The sequence below is a fragment of the Babylonia areolata genome, chromosome 20 (assembly GCF_041734735.1).
Source record: "Babylonia areolata isolate BAREFJ2019XMU chromosome 20, ASM4173473v1, whole genome shotgun sequence".
Classification (NCBI taxonomy): domain Eukaryota; kingdom Metazoa; phylum Mollusca; class Gastropoda; order Neogastropoda; family Buccinidae; genus Babylonia; species Babylonia areolata.
The window spans coordinates 47,508,829-47,530,588 of record NC_134895.1 but is presented as its reverse complement, the minus strand read 5'-3'; the positions used below and the strand labels follow the sequence as shown (position 1 = coordinate 47,530,588).

Sequence of the window (21,760 nt, the reverse complement as noted above, 5' to 3'; positions counted from 1 at the left end):
ATGCATTCTTGCAAGGTCGTTTTCCTGTTGCGAAGATACCTTGACTGGAACTGTATCTTGTTGTACGGTGACTACATGCTCAGTGACAACAGTGACAGTGACTGTACAGAACTGGCAGTGACAGTCATTGTATAATGACACCGATGATAATCAGGGAAAGACATACGTCCTCTTCCAATTCACCCATCCATAACTAAACGACGTCAAAGATTAAGGCATGGTTGCACATAAATTATATCAAGGATGCTAAAAAAATATTTAAAAAAATACCAGGAGAACACAGGTCTTGGTTGTATATGGTCTTGTTCTGCATCATCCTGGGTGATTATTGTATGTGCATTCATGTATGCACACATGTGTCAGTGACTTTTACCTACCGCTCAATCAGGTCCCCTTTCTCAGTTTCTGTTTAAAAAGAGCTTGTTATATTTTAGATGCTGCCGTAAAAAGTTGTACTCCTATGTTAATGCTAACCACAAGAAAACATTCTAATATCCAGAACAAAATTATTTTGATGCAAAACCAAGTGATAGCATGGTGCATCTTTTCATTATTTATACTTACTGCCATTATCATGAAGGACACTTGTCATTTTTTCAAATCATATTTTTCAATTTCATTCACTCATTTTGAACTTTTGGCATGCACATTGTGAACATTACACTGAAAACTGTACAAAAACAGGCTGAAAAACAATGATGTCGCTGGATTGATTTTTGTCCATTGATAATGTGACCTGTAACATTTTGCTGTGCCTCCACAGGCTGCTGTGGCTGTGTGGCGGCCCTCAGGCCTCGCTACAAGCGCTTGGTGGATGACATTTTCCCAGCCAACCCTCAGGTCAGTACACAACTCTTGGCATGGATGATACTGCCATAGAATTTATGGTGGAATATAAGAAAAAATGAGTATGAGAGCATGCATGTGTGTGTATACATGTGTGTGTGTGTGTGTGTGACTGCCAAAAGCTGAGGTATACATATCTTTGACTGCATATTTTCAATGTTATTCATGTTGTGTTCATTTTAATTTGTGAGAATGTGTGTATATTTCATTAGTTATTATATATGTGGAAGAGCATGTGTGATGTTTATGAATGTTTTCCCCTCAGAGCACTGTTCCTTTGTGACGCTGTGTGCAGGATGGTCTGGTGAAGAGCAACATGGAGAAGCTGACGTTCTATGCACTGTCCTCGAGGCCAGAGAAACTGGACAGAATCGGACAGTACTTTGAACAGAAGCTGACCGCTGACATCAACAGACACAGACACGAGTCAGTAGAATCTGTTATTATACTGCCTTATGATCCGTGACATTTCAGTGGCATTACCCCCACCCGCCCCATCGTCATCACCCCACAACCCACCGCACATCCCAAGTCCTCCCCAATATACAGTCACGAAAATTTACTTAGTTTTGAATTCATGTGGGTTTTTTTTAAACATGTGTAACAGATATTGATAATGATAGCAGTCATTTCCTCTCTCTCTCTCTCTCTCTTTCTCTCTTTCATGTTTTCTCTCTCTTTCACTCTGTCTCTGTCTCTGTCTCTCTCTTCTATCTTTCTCCCTGCTGTCTTTCTGCCTCTGTCATTGTGAAATTTCTTTTGTTTACCTTTCCCTTCCTCTCTTTCTCTCTCTCACTCTCTGTCTATCCTGTCTTTCTCCCAGCTGTCTTTCTGTCTCTGTTGATGTGGAGTTTCTTTCACTCCCCTCCTCTCCTCTCTCTCTCTTCTGTTTCTCACACTGTCTCTGTTAATGTGAAGTTTCTTTTATTCCCCCTCCTCTGTCACTTTCTCATTCATTATGTTTATGCTTGTGCACCTTGTATTATGTTCATGTGAACTCCTTCACTTAGAGTTGAAGGCCTGATTGTGTATAAACCAATGTCCTGATTCTCTGGGGGTGTTTTGGGTTTTTTATCAGCGGTCTTTCTGTCTTTTCCGTGTATTTATGATAAACTGTAGGGGTTTTGGGCATGGGTGTGCAAACTGTAGGGGTTTGGGGTGTGGGTGTGCGCGCAGGTATGTGTTCATTGCCATGGAGGCTCTGGATCAGCTGTTGGTGTCGTGCCACGCCCACTCCCTCAACCTGTTCGTGGAGAGTTACCTCAAGATGGTGCAGAAGCTGTTGGAGTGCACGGACCCAGATCTGCAGATCACTGCCACCACTTCTGTGAGTCAGTCTTGTGCTGAAGAGGCTAGTGTGTGTATGTGTGTGTGTGGGGTGTGTGTGGACGTGTGTATGTACGTATGTGTCCTTGTGTGTGTGTGTTTCTCCTGACCAGCACATTTGGTTTAGGTGAAGGTCAGGCATCTGCTCCATTTTTTTTTCTTTTTCTTTTCATTTTCTTTTATATGCAACATATTTGTAAAGTACATGGATTTGTTCACACATTTTGACACCTCCTTGAAACTCTGTGTGTGTGTGTGTGGGGGGGGGGTGCAGGCAAGTTAACTCCTTGCTGTAATGATCTGAGTTGGTTGGATTATGTAGTCTGACATTCCTTATGCCTCATTGTTTTGTTTAAATCATCAAGAAGAAGGATGAGCAGTGTGTTTTTTGTTTCAGTTTGTTAAATTTTCCAACATAGAAGAGGACGCCCCATCATACCACCGTCGCTATGACTTTTTCGTGTCCAAGTTCAGTTCTATGTGCCATTCCGGTGAGCAGTTTGACAAGGAGACAATGTTCAAGTAAGTCTGATGAGTTTTTGTGCTCATATATCTTTACATTTACATATACAAACCGTAAATTTATGAACAGCTGATTTTTTTAAGTGTGCACTACATACAGAGGAACAGACTCACTGATGTGTATACATACATGTCTGTTCACATGTGCATGTGCTTACACATTCACACGCATGTGCACACACACACATACACACACACACACGTACGCATGCACACATGCAGATACCGCATACATGTGCACAAACATTTTCTCATGCACTCATGCACAGATCCATGTATACAGTTGTCCACACATGCCTACACAAACACACCTGCAAGAGCACACATATGCACTCACATCACACACACACACATACACACCACCACCACCACCACCAACAACAACAACAACAACACAAAACCAAACACACCACATGCATTCCTTTATGACTCATCCCTCTACCAGTGCATTTCAAACAATTTCAGGTGCACACAGGGATGTCAGACCAGCAAGAAACAGCTGTAAAGTTTGCCTTCACTCTTTCCACCTCCTCCCCTTACCCCCCAGCCCACACCCACACCCCCCAACCCACACCCCCCAACCCACACCCCCACCCACACCCACACCCACACCCCACACCCCACACCTCACACCCTCCCTGCATATCTGGCAGCCTTCCTCCCAATGGAGATTATGTCGTCCACATATTGAATAATTTATTGATCTGTCGGCTGGTATGGATTGTCATGCAGCTTCATGTTTGGGGCTTGGGATTATCAACCTTTGCTCTCTGCACTCTCTTTTCCTGATACACCCACCTTTGTCCCTCGTTCTCTCTGTCCGTCTGTCTGTTTTTCCTGTCTTTCTGTTTTGCACACAGTGATTTGATAAAGTGAAGTGCAACCTGTGAATTATGTTATCTTGGGCCAGCTTATATCCTGTATTTACTCTGCCATTTAGGCAGCCATACTCTTGTTTTCGGGGGTGTGCATGCTGGGTTTGTTCTTGTTTCCTTCCCTGCCATTTAGGCAGCTATACTCTGTTTTCGGGGGTGTGCATGCTGGGTTTGTTCCTGTTTCCATAAATCCACTGAACACTGACATGGATTTACAGGATCTTAAAGTTAACATGCACATTTGATCCTCTGCATGCATATACACACAAAGGGGGTTTAGGCCATAGCAGATCTGCACATTTGTTGACCTTGGAGATCAGAAAAAAGTGTCCCCGCTCCTCTCTGGTGGAGAAAAAGAATTGTAAACAGTTCTTTGATGGGTCGCGCCAAATGACTCTTCACTGAGTTGAGGGAGAGAAAAAAAGGATCTGGGGAGGGACGGGCTTGGCCAGATTTGACTTTCACAAGACATGTGCGCTCATCATTCGTTTCTTGTGTCATTCAGTCATGTTACAGGCACGCACACATACATACTCAGACATGTAACATTTTATGTGTATTACTGTTTTGATTATTTACCCCGCTATGTAGGCAGCCATACTCTGTTTTCAGGGGTATGCATGCTGGGTGTGTTCTTGTTTCCATAACCCACTGAACGCTGACATGGATTACAGGATCTTTAACGTACATATTTGATCTTCTGCATGGGTATACACACGAAGAGGGTTCAGGCACTAGCAGGTCTGCACATATGTTGACCTGGGAGATTGGAAAAAATCTCCACCCTTTACCCCACAAGACACGGTTACCGAGATTCAAACCCAGGACCCTCAGATTGAAAGTCCAACACTTTAACCACTCGGCTATTGCCGAAGAAGAGGAAGAAGGTGTCAGTGTGAGCGTGGCTGTGTGCTGGCTGTGCAGGATACGCAGTGCGGGGTTGCGGGGGATCCAGGGTGTGGTGAGGAAAACCATTTCAGACGATCTGCAGGTCAACATCTGGGAGGCCGTGCACATGGACAAGATTGTCCCCTCCTTGCTGTACAACATGCAGGATTCCAGGTAGTCTGTGTGTGTGTGTGTGCGTTAGTGTGTATGTGTGTGTGTGTGCATGCGTGTGTGTGTGTGTGTGTGTGTGTGTGCAAATGTTTGTGTGTGTGTGTGTGTGTGTGTGCAAATGTTTGTGTGTGTGTGTGTGTGCAAGTGTTTGTGTGTGTGTCATTTTGTTCAAGAGTTGAGAGACTGAACACAGTGAGAGAGATGAAGGATGTGTAGAAAAAGGTGAGAGAGAGAGAGAGTCGGGGTAGGAAAGGTAGCGAATGGAAAAAAGCTAGACATGGTGGGGGAGAAAGAGTGAGAGAAGGAAAGTGGGGGATGAGAGAGAGAGAGAGTGAGGGAGAAGTAAAGAAAGACTGTGTTGTAGGAGGCGAGAGTCACTGTGATACCATTTGATATCCATGTTGCCAGGCCCAGTGAAGCAGACAGTAAAGAAGGACCGTGTTGTAAGCGTCAAGAGACGAGAGTCACTGTGAGACAAGTTGTATCCATGTTGCCAGGCCCAGTGTGACAGACAGTAGAGAAAGACTGTGTTGAAAGCGACAAGAGACAAGAGTCACTGTGAGACAATTTGTATCCATGTTGCCAGGCCCAGTGTGGCAGACAGTAGAGAAAGACTGTGTTGAAAGTGACAAGAGACAAGAGTCACTGTGAGACAAGTTGTATCCATGTTGCCAGGCCCAGTGTGACAGACAGTAGAGAAAGACGGTGTTGAAAGCGACAAGAGACAAGAGTCACTTTGAGACAAGTTGTATCCATGTTGCCAGGCCCAGTGTGGCAGACAGTAGAGAAAGACTGTGTTGTAAGCGACAAGAGACAAGAGTCACTGTGAGACAAGTTGTATCCATGTTGCCAGGCCCAGTGTGGCAGACAGTAGAGAAAGACTGTGTTGAAAGTGACAAGAGACAAGAGTCACTGTGAGACAAGTTGTATCCATGTTGCCAGGCCCAGTGTGGCAGACAGTAGAGAAAGACTGTGTTGAAAGTGACAAGAGACAAGAGTCACTGTGAGACAAGTTGTATCCATGTTGCCAGGCCCAGTGTTGCAGACAGTAGAGAAAGACTGTGTTTAAAGTGACAAGAGACAAGAGTCACTGTGAGACAAGTTGTATCCATGTTGCCAGGCCCAGTGTGGCAGACGTGGAGAGCCCCAAAGATGAGGATGAGCCGGGGCATTTAGCAGAGGTGGTGTTTCGCGACCTCATCTGTCGAGCATCCTTTGGCAGTATTCGCTCTGTCCTTGTCCCAGTCTTGGTGTAAGCTTTTTTTCTTTTTCTTTTTCTCTCTGTGCATGTGTTTGAGGGTGGGCTCTTTTGGTGTTGAAGTTGTTGTTGCTGTTTTAATTTTGTTGTTGTTTGGGTCACTTTAGATGAGGAGCTGACAAGTTGGGACAGATACAGCAAGAGCAAAAGAAAATGAGTTGTCTGTAGCAATTTGTGTGTGTGTTTGTGTGTGTGTGTGTGTGTTTAAATGGCATCTTTTGTGAATGTCCAATGTAATAAAATTGCCACAGATTTTTACGTTGACACTTTCAGTAATTATGTCTTCTGGATGTCTGGATTTTGTTTTCTGTCCCAAATCACTGTTCAAAATCTTTACACTGAAAATGAAAAGCTATTGAGGATGGTTGTGATGCTGAAAAATATTACTCCCCTAATTGATTTTTTGCTGTTGCTGTTTTCAGGCATCTGGACAACCATAAGTTGTGGGTACCAACTGATTTCGGTGTCAGGTGCTTCAAGATTGTCATGTATTCTGTTCAGGTAGGTTGGATGTTCTGTCTTAGCATCATGTGCTATCATGATATAAAAAGATAGTCATAGCAGCCAGAAGATGACTATTTTTCTTATTTGTCTGTCTCTACTCTCAAAACATTATCGTGTGAAGCTGGCATTGGTATTTTTGGGGGGTTGGAGCTGGTGCTGGTTTTTCCTGCCTATATCTTGACTGCCTGTTGCTGGCTCATTTATTTGAATATATTTTGTTCTTTGTCTCGGGATATAAAAGTGGAAGATGGTTTCATCTGACTAAGATTCTTGATCTGTTACCAAGCTTTGTTTGTGTTCTTGTGTTTATATGTCCTCATATCTTTTTACTCATATTTTTACTTTGATCACTTACTTTGAATGTGTGAAAAATCAGTAAATATATATATACATATGCATTTTTATATGATACAGTAGTTATTTTAATTGACTCATTCGTTTTCTGTCAATGAGGCTCATTAAAAGATTCTGTTTAGATGTAAGGGTTATGGTGTTTTTAGAGGAGGGGGTTGGGGGGGTGTCAACTTTTTGTTTTTGTTTTGTTTTGTTTCTTTCTTTCTTTTGTTTGTTTTTCATTGAGGGCAGAGCCACAAAATAAAAGTACTCTGATTTTAACCAATACAATGTATTGATAATGGATGGTGAAAGCTTTCCAGGGGAGAGGGGTAGATGCAGGACTGGGGGGATTAGGGGAAAGGTATTACACCATTCTGATGGAACCAGGTGTTCTCATACTTACTTCAGTTAAGTGACTGTCAAGATAGCTCGGTGTTAACATGTCTCTTGCAGCCTTTGATGTCCGCATGAACAAATCAAGTCATGTTGATTGTGACCCAGAAAGTGCAGCAAAGCGCTGTTTGTCCACGCAATGCTGTTGCAGTGCCCAGTGTCTGTTATTTCTGTGTGTAGTCATCATTTTAAACCTTCACTGCTGTTTACCAGTATACTTGTCATTGAAACATTGTCACCTCACTGAGGTAAGACAGAGCTTACAGGTCAGGATGTCAGTGAAGGGCTGTCACCTCACTGAGACTAGACAGAGCTTACAGGTCAGGATGTCAGTGAAAGGCTGTCACCTCACTGAGGTAAGACAGAGCTCACAGGTCAGGATGTCAGTGAAGGGCTGTTGACTCACTGAGATTAGACAGCTTGCAGGTCAGGATGTCAGTGAAAGGCTGTCACTTCACTGAGATAAGACAGAGCTTACAGGTCAGGATGTCAGTGAAGGGCTGTCACCTCACTGAGGTAAGACAGAGCTTACAGGTCAGGATGTCAGTGAAGGGCTGTCACCTCACTGAGGTAAGACAGAGCTTACAGGTCAGGATGTCAGTGAAGGGCTGTCACCTCACTGAGACTAGACAGAGCTTACAGGTCAGGATGTCAGTGAAGGGCTGTCACCTCACTGAGGTAAGACAGAGCTTACAGGTCAGGATGTCAGTGAAGGGCTGTCACCTCACTGAGGTAAGACAGCTTACAGGTCAGGATGTCAGTGAAGGGCTGTCACCTCACTTAGGTAAGACAAGAGCTTACAGGTCAGGATGTCAGTGAAGGGCTGTCACCTCACTGAGGTGAGACATAGCTCACAGGTCAGGATGTCAGTGAAGGGCTGTCACTTCACTGAGGTAAGACAGAGCTCACAGGTCAGGATGTCAGTGAAGGGCTGTCACCTCACTGAGACAAGACAGAGCTTACAGGTCAGGATGTCAGTGAAGGGCTGTCACCTCACTGAGACAAGACAGAACTGACAGGTCAGGATGTCAGTGAAGGGCTGTCACCTCACTGAGACTAGACAGAGCTTACAGGTCAGGATGTCAGTGAAGGGCTGTCACCTCACTGAGATAACACAGAGCTTGCAGTAAGACAGAGCTTACAGGTCAGGATGTCAGTGAAGGGCTGTCACCTCACTGAGACAAGACAGAGCTTACAGGTCAGGATGTCAGTGAAGGGACTGCATTACTTTTGTTCAGCAAAATTAGGGGAAAGTGCACGAAATGTAGTGACTGCACTTTAGATTGAACTCATGCCACAAGAACCTCACCTCACCAAGGCTTAGCATTCAAAGGGTTAATGTTGACAAGAGGTTAACTGACACTCAGCCAGATGTCTGACAAGGGAAGGTGCCCAGAAAGCCGGCTGGTGGATTTCAGCATTAGTGATCTGGACAATCGGGGATCGCAGTTTTATTCAAGTGTTGATATAATTTGTGAAGCATAATGCTGCATCAGTTATTCGAAAAACACATAAGGTTGGTATTCATTCAACAGCTATTTGTTGTTGTTGTTATTGTTGTTGTTTTTACTGCATACCATGTTAACCATTGAATCTGAATCCTCACAATTTGTGATGAAGTCGTTGAGTAGAATTGGAAGAGTTTTGCTTATATTTTATCCTTGTTCTTTGGAGAGATAATTTTGGGTATTGTTCTTGAATCTTGTTGCTGCATACTTTGACCATTTGATTTGATTCTCACAGGTGGTCATGTGATGATGGTTGTGATATACGATCAGAACTTGCATTGAGTTGTATATATATAATTTTTTTTTCTTAACTCTTTGAGCCCTGACCACCGCTTTACCGGTGGCAGAGAAAAATGACATAATGCCCAGCCACCGGTTGAGCGGTGCGTAAACACTTGAAGCGTGCAGAGTTTCAACCTGGCCCGTCAGGGCAGAAATCAGGGACAAAACGTGCGAGAAAACAACTGTACACAACGCAGCAAGTAATTGATATGATTGATGATTTATCGGAAGTAGAGTATGACAATGATTACTCTGATAGTGAGGTGGAATTTGAATCGGATGATTTTGCTACAGATAGTGATGTTGAAAATGAATCTGGGCATACAGAATCAGTTGATTAAAGGAGGCATGTCAGGTTGAGACTCTGCATGCTTCATGGTAGAAATCGATCTTTTTTATCCAAAGCACATGCACAAAACACGGTGAAAAGGCGCGGCCATGTTGGTACTATGTTCGCTGATGTCAGAATATTATGGTTTTTCTGATTGGCTCTTCAATATAAGTCAATCAATAGCAAAACACGACACAAGTGTTTACACACCGCTCAGCCGGTGGCTAGGCATTATGTCATTTTTCTCTACCAACGGTAAAGCGGTGGTCAGGGCTCAAAGGGTTAATGGACATCTGTATTTTCCCAGGAAAGTTTAGTGCTTGAAAGGTACATTCACTGAATGAATGAATGAACAGAAAATATCATCACTGATTATTCATTACAGACACAGAATGAAATCCACTTGTTGATTGACTGACAACATACAGACACAGACACACACACACACACACACACACACACACACACACACACAGACAACGCTTGGATGTCAGCACACACATGCAAATACTTGGTCACACAAGCACACATGCACAAGAAAAACATACACTCAAGCAGGAACGCTATTTCAGTATCTGAAAACTGATACACAAATCCTAGGAAAAAGTGTTCTTCTTTTTTTTTCTTCTTCTTCTTTTCTTTTTTTTTTTTAAATTTGATAACCATTCAGAATGTTTCTGTCATGTTTCTGCAAACATTGAACTTTCTGTTGGTGAGTTTGGCATACTTCTTTATCAATTTGATCAGTTTTATAATGTGTCTGTGAAGACAGTTCATTTTTGTAACACGTCATTAATATAGAATTTTTGGTTAAATGAAGACATTAATGTATCATTATTTACTTGTTGATTTAATCACATATTTATTTTACCTTTTACACCTCTTTGATATACTAAACTTTTGTTGTTTTTTTCTGTTGATAAGTTTGGGCATTTATTCTTCAAGTTTGTTTGATTTTTATGCCATGTTTAAAAAGATAGATTAGGCCTAATGTTCACTAATATGGATTTGATTTGATTTTTTTTTTATAAGACACTCATACATTATTATTTGTTTGTTAATTTATCTAATCTGGCTTTGATATGTCTTTTATGAAGCATGTTTTTTGCTCCCTTTTTTTCAAGAATAATTAAATTGTTTACCACTCACATTATGTTAGTTTTTTTTGTACCCATAACAGTGTCAGATAAAAATATAAAAAAAATTTTTAAGTCACACAGGTATAATAGGGTAGAAACATGCCTTCATATGCCTTCATATTTTTTTTGTTATGTTTTATTTTATTCTGTTGTATATTATCTTTTTTTTTTTTTTTTTTACTTCCTCAGTAGTATATGAGATGATTGATTGTGGCAGTGAAGGGGTATTTTGGGGGGGTAGCATGTTACAATACACGCTTTCTTGGCCTTGTTTGAGTCGTATTCATGACATTTGTTATTTTCTCCCAACCTTCTTCATCCTACCCTGTTGTTGTTTTTGTTTCCGTTAGATGTGGATGTACATGAATGAGTGTGACTGTTGTGGAAACTGCAGAGATGGGCGACAGAATGAATGTTTACTGGATCAGTTTTTAGCCCAACTTTTTTTGTGTGTGTGCGCCTAACATGCATGCAAGTCCATGGAACACCTAGTTTCTTTGTTTTTCCGCTCTCCTTTCGTTTTGTAAGTGCTCGTCGTCACAAGGCTTCCTTCATCAGCCAAAAAGATAGAATAACAACAAAAATTGAAGAAAATGCATACATACACACGCACGCACGCACGCACACGCGCACGCACACACACACACACACACACACACACACATACGCACTAGACCAGCACTCCACTTCTTTGACTTAAAGAAAATGCACGCACGCACCCACCCACTCACCCACACACACACCCACACACACACACACACACACACACACACATACACACACACTAGACCACTACTCCACTTCTTTGACATGATGATAGCCATGCACTCCTTGATCCTGGCTATCAGCACTTCTCCCTCTTACCCCTTTACTACCAAGAAATCAAAACCCTGCACTGTCACGATGTTATTCCAGACCACTTCAATTTGTCATCTTCGTCACTGTCGTAATTTACGGTCGCCTGGGCAACCCATGCAGCTGACTGCCTTCTGTCGTTCTGTGTTCGTGTCATTGCCATATTTCAGCAAAGAAAGCGAAAAGAAGTTCCCTGGCAAAATTATGTTGAAAAAATGCATTTCGTTAGTAAAACAAATGAGTCTGCAGACAAAAAAAAAAAAAAAAAGGGAGGGAGTGGCACTACACTGAGGCAATGCGCTGTCACCGGGGAGAGCCCTAATTTTGGTTAGAGAAGTCTGTTGTGACAAAAAGTAATGCAATACATTACAATACATTACATTACGTTATAAATCCACTCCCAGTTTGCTTAAAACCTTGCAGGCTAGTGGTCAGTGTGTCAAGTCAGAGCTTGGTCAGTGTGACTGACAGGCAAGGTACTTGTGTAACTCTCCTTTTTTTTTTTTTTTGAGGGGGGTGGGGGGAGCTGCCCCATCATCTGCACCATTTCAGTGGCATTACTCCTGTTCTGCTCATACCCATACACAGCCACACCGCGGGTTCATCTGTCACAGTCCCTGTGTGGGCAGTGCATGCCACACACCAGAGGAGACCCTGCACTGCTGCTGAGTCACTTTGGCATTGTTCAGTTGTGCCTGTTCTGATTTAATGTACTTAGGACACCACCTACAAAGCCCCCTACAATAATTGCTTAGTCATAGAGGGAGACTGAAAGGGTGTCCCTCCCACCCCAAGAGTGGAGACCTCCACATTGTCATCCAGTGACAGTCCCCTTTGAATCTGCCAACACCAAAGACCTTGACAGGGCTCACCTTAAGTACGGAAGTGGGGTGGCATTGAAACTGAGGTCATCATGAGGCCTCCTCGCTCTTTCAGGGTTTGTGTGGACTGGAAAATCCCTGAATTATGTCCCATGTTGTCCATAGACAAGTTGTCTTGTTTCTTCCATACATAGATGAATAGATATGTCATCGTTGATTTATAGTCAGTTGGCGTAAACCACTGTAATTCAGTTGTTTTGTTTTCTTCGGTGCTTTTTTCACCCCTGATGATCCTGCTTACAAAACATGTTGTTACCGACACAGTATTTGCTGGACTTTGTGATGGTCGTGGTTGTCCTTTTTGATGCGCATGTTTCTTTCTCGGTGTATGTCTGTTGGTACATATTCGGGCATATGGTTCATTGGGAACAAAAGCCTTGAAGATGGATGTGAATAGTTAACAGTCGTTTCTTCTGGACCATGAGTGCAGCATTTTGATGATTCTTTGTGTTGTATTCAAGCCAGGTTTAGGATTCCCAGCATGACTGAAAAGCCAGATGTTTGTTTTGTTTGTTTGTGTTAATAATGAACTTGTGATTGTTGTCTTGCTTGGTGTAGTCTGTGCAGTCTTGACAAGGGGGAGGGGAGGGGGGTCTTGTGGTATTCCCAGCAAATGATAGAATGGAGAAAAATAAAAAGTATTGTTATGTTTGTTTCCTAGCCTGATGTCTGTGACCCCATGAACCCCCACTGTGTTGTGTATTTTTGCCAGGAACAGTGTTGTTCCCTGGGGATTGCATCCATTACTCAAAAAGCATGTGATGTTTCTTTATTTGTTATTCTTCAGCGTATGTATAAATGTCCTTTCTTTGTTCTTTGTTTGTTGTTTGAACCCCAGCCGACCACACAGGGTCATGTGGTATAAATACCGAATCTGTAGAAAGGATCTGGACAAAAAGAAAAAGGAAAGAAGAAGAAGAAAGTAAAGAAATGTTGCACAAGTACAGCCACATTCATGCACATAAATGTTAGACATGCCTCTGACATTGACCTTTCCATCAATTTTTCAACAGAGGTTTAAAAAAAACAACAACAACTAACATGAACATAAACATAAATATCCATCATTCACAAAATTGTATAATAACAGGCATGGAAAATAAGAATTGCCAGTTGGTACCTCTCACATCCCTGGTGCAAAAAAGAAAATAGTAAGAATGCCCAGTCATCAAGTTCAGAAACATAAAAAAAAATATAAAACATTCAAGGATTCCTTGCAAAAAGTATGAGTGAGCGGATCGGTGAGGCAAACAAAATGAAACGAAATGAAACGAAACGAAAGTTTATTCAATAAGGCCATGGCCCCATTTGAAGGGGTGATTACATATTTTGTAAGAATAGATTTGCATAAGAATATAATCTTACAACGTGTATGCTCAAAGCTCTGTTCTCTTTAACCAATCATGAAACTCCATCGTTTTAATGACTATAGATAAATATGGCAAGATTCGAAAAAATGTTATCATTTGTAGAAGACAGAAGTAATACTAACCGAAACTTACTTGGTCTGCTATAATATCTCAACGGAATATATATTTGTCTCAAGTCATCTAATACAGGACAACATAATACGAAATGGACTTCATCTTCTTTTGCAGATCTACATAACGGACATACCATATCGTTTACAGTGCTGGGATCAGCGAGGCAGAAAATAAGAAAGGAAGAGACAGCAGACAGACAGGGAAAAAGCCAGAAGCAAAGAGACTGACAGAAAATAAAGAGGGCATTTCTAGCACAGACTGGTACATTTAGTTACTGTTGTAATCAGCATGGGGATAGAATCACCTGCGGCCAGCCAGATACCTGTTTGTATGGTCTCACCTTCAACACAAGCGACATGGTTCCTCTTCTTGTTGTTTTTCATGTATCTTTACTGTTGTTGTTGTTGTCCAGAGTCAGTATGGTTACCTGGTGGTCCAGCTGTTGTCTCACCTTTAACACAAACAGTATGATGATTCCTCATTTTATTTTGGTGGTTGTTGTACAGAGTCAGTATGGCTACCTGGTGATCCAGTTGTTCTATCACCTTAAACAGAAGCAGTATGATTCCTCCCTCATTTTATTTTGGTTGTTGTTCAGAGTCAGTATGGCTACCTGGTGATCCAGTTGTTCTATCACCTTAAACAGAAGCAGTATGATTCCTCCCTCATTTTATTTTGGTTGTTGTTGTCCAGAGTCAGTATGGCTACCTGGTGATCCAGCTGTTGTCTCACCTTTAACACAAGCAGTATGATTCCTTGTTATATTTTGGTTGTTGTTGTTGTTCAGACTCAGTATGGCTACCTGGTGATCCAGTTGTTATATCACCTTAAACAGAAGCAGTATGATTCCTCCCTCATTTTATTTTGGTTGTTGTTGTACAGAGTGAGTATGGCTACCTCCTGATCTAGCTGTTGTCTCATCTTTAACACAAGCAGTATGATTCCTTGTTATATTTTGGTTTTTGTTGTTGTTCAGAGTCAGTATGGCTACCTGGTGATCCAGTTGTTCTATCATCTTAAACAGAAGCAGTATGATTCCTCCCTCATTTTATTTTGGTTGTTGTTGTACAGAGTCAGTATGGCTACCTCCTGATCTAGCTGTTGTCTCATCTTTAACACAAGCAGTATGGTTCCTTGTTATATTTTGGTTGTTGTTGTTGTTCAGAGTCAGTATGGCTACCTGGTGGTCCAGCTGTTGTCTCATCTTTAACACAAGCAGTATGATTCCTTGTTATATTTTGGTTGTTGTTGTTGTTCAGAGTCAGTATGGCTACCTGGTGATCCAGTTGTTCTATCACCTTTAACACAAGCAGTATGATTCCTCCCTCGTTATATTTTGGTGGTTGTTGTACAGAGTCAGTATGGCTACCTGCTGATCCAGCTATTGTCTCACCTTTAACACAAGCAGTATGATTCCTCGTTATATTTTGGTTGTTGTTCAGAGTCAGTATGGCTACCTGGTGATCCAGTTGTTCTATCACCTTAAACAGAAGCAGTATGATTCCTCGTTATATTTTGGTTGTTGTTCAGAGTCAGTATGGCTACCTCCTGATCTAGCTGTTGTCTCATCTTTAACACAAGCAGTATGATTCCTTGTTATATTTTGGTTGTTGTTGTTGTTCAGAGTCAGTATGGCTACCTGGTGATCCAGTTGTTCTCTCACCTTTAACACAAGCAGTATGATTCCTTGTTATATTTTGGTGGTTGTTGTTCAGAGTCAGTATGGCTACCTGGTGATCCAGTTGTTCTATCACCTTAAACAGAAGCAGTATGATTCCTCCCTCATTTTATTTTGGTTGTTGTTGTACAGAGTCAGTATGGCTACCTGCTGATCCAGCTGTTGTCTCACCTTTAACACAAGCAGTATGATTCCTTGTTATATTTTGGTTGTTGTTGTTGTTCAGACTCAGTATGGCTACCTGGTGATCCAGTTGTTATATCACCTTAAACAGAAGCAGTATGATTCCTCCCACGTTTTATTTTGGTTGTTGTTGTACAGAGTCAGTATGGCTACCTCCTGATCTAGCTGTTGTCTCACCTTTAACACAAGCAGTATGATTCCTTGTTATATTTTGGTTGTTGTTGTTGTTCAGACTCAGTATGGCTACCTGGTGATGCAGTTGTTATATCACCTTAAACAGAAGCAGTATGATTCCTCCCTCATTTTATTTTGGTTGTTGTTGTACAGAGTGAGTATGGCTACCTCCTGATCTAGCTGTTGTCTCATCTTTAACACAAGCAGTATGGTTTCTCGTTATATTTTGGTTGTTGTTGGTGTTCAGACTCAGTATGGCTACCTGGTGATCCAGTTGTTCTATCACCTTAAACAGAAGCAGTATGATTCCTCCCTCATTTTATTTTGGTTGTTGTACAGAGTCAGTATGGCTACCTCGTGATCTAGCTGTTGTCTCATCTTTAACACAAGCAGTATGATGATTCCTCATTTTATTTTGGTTTTTGTTGTTGTTCAGAGTCAGTATGGCTACCTGGTGATCCAGTTGTTCTATCATCTTAAACAGAAGCAGTATGATTCCTCCCACGTTTTATTTTGGTTGTTGTTGTACAGAGTCAGTATGGCTACCTGCTGATCCAGCTGTTGTCTCACCTTTAACACAAGCAGTATGGTTCCTCGTTATATTTTGGTTGTTGTTGTTGTTGTTGTCCAGAGTCAGTACGGCTACTTGGTGATCCAGCTGTTGTTGTCACACCTTGACAAGCATGTGAAGGACGACCCCGAGATCAAAACATCCATCATCATCGTGCTCTTTGAGGCTGTGCTCATCTCCGCAGGAGGCTCAATAGGTGGGTGGGTGCTTTCCCCTGTCTCTCCTATGTGCAGCTTGCACTTAGTGCAAGTTAAAGATTCCACCGCATAACAAAAGGGTTGTCGCTGGCACGATTTTGAAGAAAAATCCTCTCTAACATACATGTGCATGTGTGTGCATGATTGAAGCCTGTCTGAATGACACAGGAAATGAATAACGAGCGCCTAAAGGCAGCTCTCACACAGCTCTGCCCAGGAAGGCAGGCTGTTGTGCAAATAACTGTGTAAAGCTTTGGACTCTGACCAAAGATAAGTGCTGTATAATTATCAATGATAATTACAGTGATGATGATAATAACATTGTTGAAAAGATTTTGCAAGCGTGTTTAAAAAACGTTTTTTTGGTTTTAAAGATCAGATTAAGAAAAATAATAAGATATGAATTTTATTTTCTTTAAAATTTAGAGATTCCTTTTACAGCCATTGGGGCAGTGAATTCTTCTTCTTCTTCTTCTGCTTCTTCTGCGTTCGTGGGTTGCAACTCCCACATTCACTCGTATGTACACGAGTGGGCTTTTATGTGTATGACCATTTTTACCCCACCATGTAGGCAGCCATGCTCTGCTTTCAGGGGTGTGCATGCTGGATATCTTCTTGTTTCCATAGCCCACCGAACGCTGACATGGATTACAGGATCTTTGGCATGTGTATTTGATCTTCTGCTTGCATATACACACGAAGGGGGTTCAGGCACTGGCAGGTCTGAATATATGTTGACCTGGGAGATTGGAAAAATCTCCACCCTTTACCCACCAGGCACCGTCACCGTGATTCGAACCCGGGACCCTCAGATTGAAAGTCCAATGCTTTAACCACTCGGCTATTGCACCCGTGAGTGAATTCATATCCATTGAACCCACAGCTTCTTCTTCTTCTTCTTCAGCATTCATGGGCTGCAACTCCCACGTTCACTCGTATGTACACAAGTGGGCTTTTACATGTATGGCCGTTTTTACCCGGCCATGTAGGCAGCCATACTCCGCTTTCAGGGGGGAAGGCGGGGTTCAGTTCTCTCCTTCTGCCATTTCAACACTCCCCAGCGGGAGTCAGGCTTCCGTTTACACCAGGGTTGATTGAGGACAATCAGAGTTGCGTGCCTTTCCCCAAGGACACAACGCCATGTCAAAATGGAGCCTCAAACCCTGATCACTGGTGAACACTGGATCAGAAGTCAAAAGACAAATTGAAAATAGAAGATGATAAGTTATGCAGACAGAAATATGAAAAAAAAAACTTAGCCGTATGAAGAGCACAGGATCAGGAATCAAGATGGGTGCCGGAAAAAGAGAAAGCTAGTCAGGGATGCAGACGGGAGGTAACCTACTTCCGGGAGGTTATCGGCCGTAGCTACTTTTGTTTTCTCCGCATAGGTGGATAATAGTTAGCACAGGACAGGAATCAGACTCCCTGCTGGAGTCTGCACTAGTGGGTCACGGAAACTATGTTAGATAAACGTAATTTTAGGAAAAAAATTTGCTTTGAAAATAGATGATAAGTTGTAATAATATTTCTGATGATAATCATAATGATGATAATAGAAACATTTCTAGAAGTTTGGATAGTGTGAAGAGAAAGGGATTCCGTGTTTGTGTGTGTGTGTGTTTGTGGCAGGCACATCAGTGTTTAGGTGTTCAACAACCTGTGTGATTATTCCTCTGTGTGTGTGTGTGTGTGTGTGTGTGTGTGTGTGGCATGCCCCTCAGTGCTGGAGGTGTTCAATAACCTATGTGATTATTTCTCCTCTCCGTGTGTGTTTGTGGCAGGCGCCTCAGTGTTTAGGTGTTCAACAACCTGTGTGATTATTTCTCCGTGGTTGGGTGTGTGTGTGTGTGTTTGTGGCAGGCACATCAGTGTTTAGGTGTTCAGCAACCTGTGTGATTATTCCTCTGTGTGTGTGTGTGTGTGTGTGTGTATGTGTGTGGCAGGTCCGTCAGTACTGGAGGTGTTCAACAACCTGTGTGATTATTTCTCTCTGTGTGTGTGTGTGTGTGTGTGTGTGTGTGTGTGTGGCAGGCCTGTCAGTACTGGAGGTGTTCAACAACCTGTGTGATTATTTCTGTATGTGTGTGTGTGTGCGTGTGTGTGTGTGTGTGTGTGTGTGTGTGGCAGGCCTGTCAGTGCTGGAGGTGTTCAACAACCTGTGTGATTATTTCTGTGTGTGTGTGGGGGGGGGGCGAGGGGGGGCAGGCCTGTCAATACTGGAGGTGTTCAACAACCTGTGTGATTATTTCTCTGTGTGTGTGTGTGTGCGTGTGTGGCAGGCCTGTCAGTACTGGAGGTGTTCAACAACCTGTGTGATTATTTCTCTGTGTGTGTGTGTGTGTGTGTGTGTGGCAGGCCTGTCAGTACTGGAGGTGTTCAACAACCTGTGTGATTATTTCTCTGTGTGTGTGTGTGTGCGTGTGTGGCAGGCCTGTCAGTACTGGAGGTGTTCAACAACCTGTGTGATTATTTCTGTGTGTGTGTGTGTGTGTGTGTGTGTGGCAGGCCCGTCAGTACTGGAGGTGTTCAACAACCTGTGTGATTATTTCTCTGTGTGTGTGTGTGGGGGGGGGGGCGTGGGGGGGGGGGGGGGGCAGGCCTGTCAGTACTGGAGGTGTTCAACAACCTGTGTGATTATTTCTCTGTGTGTGTGTGTGTGCGTGTGTGGCAGGCCTGTCAGTACTGGAGGTGTTCAACAACCTGTGTGATTATTTCTGTGTGTGTGTGTGTGTGTGTGTGTGTGGCAGGCCCGTCAGTACTGGAGGTGTTCAACAACCTGAGTGATTATTTCTCTGTGTGTGTGTGTGTGTGTGTGTGTGTGTGTGTGTGTGTGGCAGGCCCGTCAGTACTGGAGGTGTTCAACAACCTGTGTGATTATTTCTCTGTGTGTGTGTGTGTGTGTGCGTGCGTGTGTGGCAGGCCTGTCAGTGCTGGAGGTGTTCAACAACCTGTGTGATTATTTTTCTGTGTGTGTGTGTGTGTGGCAGGCCTGTCAGTACTGGAGGTGTTCAACAACCTGAGTGATTATTTCTGTGTGTGTGTGTGTGTGTGTGTGTGTGTGTGGCAGGCCCGTCAGTACTGGAGGTGTTCAACAACCTGTTGCGGCACCTGCGCATCTCTGTGGACAGCAAGGGGGACAACCAGGACCAGAGCGTGGCTGAGGTGAAGTTCCAGGACGCCATCGTCAACACCATCGGTCAGTAAGGGTGTCCACACTGGGTACCTCCCCTTGTCTCCAAGGCCTCCAAGAAAACACACCTTAACCCCTTGAGTGCCATAGAACTTATCACGTATGTGCATAGGGACGTCACTGATGATGTCATCAGAAAAAGAGAAATAACTGGGCTGAAAATTCACAGTTTATCCAGAGTGGTATATCTCCAGACCTTTTTCTCAGATTTAGGCTTATTGTTTTGGATTTTGTTTTATGACTTGGAACACCATTTTCTGCTGTTTTCCCCTGGCACTGAAGGGGTTAGACCTCTGCTGGTTAAAGTCCACTTGTTTTTTTATCACTCATGGAATTGATAAAAATTTGTTGCTTGTATTTCAGTACTTTTTCTGTCACGTCCCCTCAGTACATGTATGATGTTGTTCAGCTTGCTCAGATTGAATGTAATGTTAGGGAAAAGATTTCCTTCATCAAGTCACCAGAGATAAGCTGATAAATGTTGATACCTGTATGGATAGAGACGTTTCATTTTTCTGTCTGTTGTTGCAGGCGAGTTTGCCAACAACTTGCCGGACTACCAGAAGATAGAGATCATGATGTTTGTCATGGGCAAGTTTCCTCAGTTCACGGACGAGGAAATAGGGTGAGTAATCTTTTTGTTTATATCCCCCCCAACGCTAAATGACCACAGGTTCACAAAGACTAGATTCAAAGTGTAAACACAGCTCCTGTCATTTTTTCCTAATTACTGCCATGCAGGATAGAAGAAGAAGGAGAAGAAAGATGCATTGTGCCTTTTGCCGTAAGCAAAAGAGAGAAGGAAAACAAGAGAGGCAAGGCCTTCAAGACTCACTTGTGATAAATTAAGTCCCCTAGCATTAGTTAGAGTAATTTCCCTTTTTTACTACCTGCACCAAAACATTTGCAAAATAAATAAAAATTCCATGCTTACCAAAAGAAGTTCCTGTTTGAACAAAAAATTATAATAATGACTCCTCTTGTTATTGTGTCAGAATAAGAGGTCAAAGTGCCAAGTTTAGAGAATACAAAAAATATAAATATTACAGTAAATGCAGTTTGCATATAATTAGGCTTCTTTTTTTATTTATTTTTGTGCCCATCCCAGAGGTGCAATATTGTTTTAAACAAGATGACTGGAAAGAACTGAAAGTATTTGCAGAGAAAATATCAATGTTAAAGTTTACCACGGACACACAGACACATGGACACACACACACAGACAACCGAACACCGGGTTAAAACATAGACTCACTTTGTTTGCACAAGTGAGTCAATAACAGTACTGTAATTTTTGGCCTACAAGGCGCTGCAGTTCATAAGGTGCATCCCTTGAATTTAAAGAAAAAAGTTCTTTTGAACTGGTATTTGGTGCACACATTGGATGAGCTGCATCTGCTGTAGAGTGAAAGTCTTCCATTTTGTGTCTGCTAACAGCAGATGTTGTTTTCCAAGTACCGGTAGTGACATTATCTTCAGACTTGTTTTTGTCTGCATTTGTTTTATGTTGTTTTTTTTATAGTCTTACAGCCTTCAGTCAAATGTACACTGATGAGAAGCCCCTGTTCATTAGTTTGTTCAGTCAGACCCCCAGTCTGCTAGCCGTCCTTTTCAGTTCCATCCGTCGTTTTGCTTTGTGTTCTGCTTTTGAAATACAATCAGTTCACTGGTGATTTGTCTACTTTCGCACCGTAAATTTATCCCCAACTCAGACACGGCTCTTTTTTTCATGGCCTAAGGGCGAATTGTGATCACGTTCAGTTGAAATTTTGTGTAGTATGCGATTTGGTTTCAGTTTGATTCGATGGTGAACATGATCCATGTCGATTCAAACATTGGTAAAACTGAAGTATTGCTGTTCAGTGCGAGTGTGAGCAGTTATTGTGATAAATGATGGTGTCATATATTGAGTTTGTTGCGTCAGGTGGCCCCACATGGTGGTTGGAATTTAGTTTTCGGGCACAGATAGGGCTCATACAGCCGATAAGATGCAGGGGTCAGATTTAAGTATTAAAAAAAAGTAGCGCCATATTGGCCGAAAATTACAGTAGTTATTGAGAAAAGTTCCAATGTGGTACACTGTTCAGTTGTCGTTACAGCAAACAAACACCCAACAGTGAGTGGAAGTTAGGGGATCAAAGCAACATCACATAATGATGGGGAAA

General features: G+C 42.4%; 1 protein-coding gene across 3 annotated transcripts in view; it reads left to right on the top strand.

Annotated features, from left to right (window-relative positions):
• The window catches only part of LOC143294670 (protein EFR3 homolog B-like), a 57,203-nt gene that overhangs the window by 374 nt on the left and 35,069 nt on the right, over positions 1 to 21,760 (top strand). For all 3 annotated transcript variants that reach the window (XM_076606057.1, XM_076606056.1, XM_076606055.1), the window contains exons 2-11: positions 764 to 840; positions 1,142 to 1,272; positions 2,023 to 2,173; positions 2,570 to 2,694; positions 4,494 to 4,631; positions 5,749 to 5,880; positions 6,309 to 6,387; positions 16,266 to 16,401; positions 19,473 to 19,601; positions 20,127 to 20,220. In XM_076606057.1, coding sequence (XP_076462172.1) covers positions 764 to 840; positions 1,142 to 1,272; positions 2,023 to 2,173; positions 2,570 to 2,694; positions 4,494 to 4,631; positions 5,749 to 5,880; positions 6,309 to 6,387; positions 16,266 to 16,401; positions 19,473 to 19,601; positions 20,127 to 20,220 — 1,192 coding nt within the window. The remainder of the gene's footprint in view (positions 1 to 763; positions 841 to 1,141; positions 1,273 to 2,022; positions 2,174 to 2,569; positions 2,695 to 4,493; positions 4,632 to 5,748; positions 5,881 to 6,308; positions 6,388 to 16,265; positions 16,402 to 19,472; positions 19,602 to 20,126; positions 20,221 to 21,760) is intronic.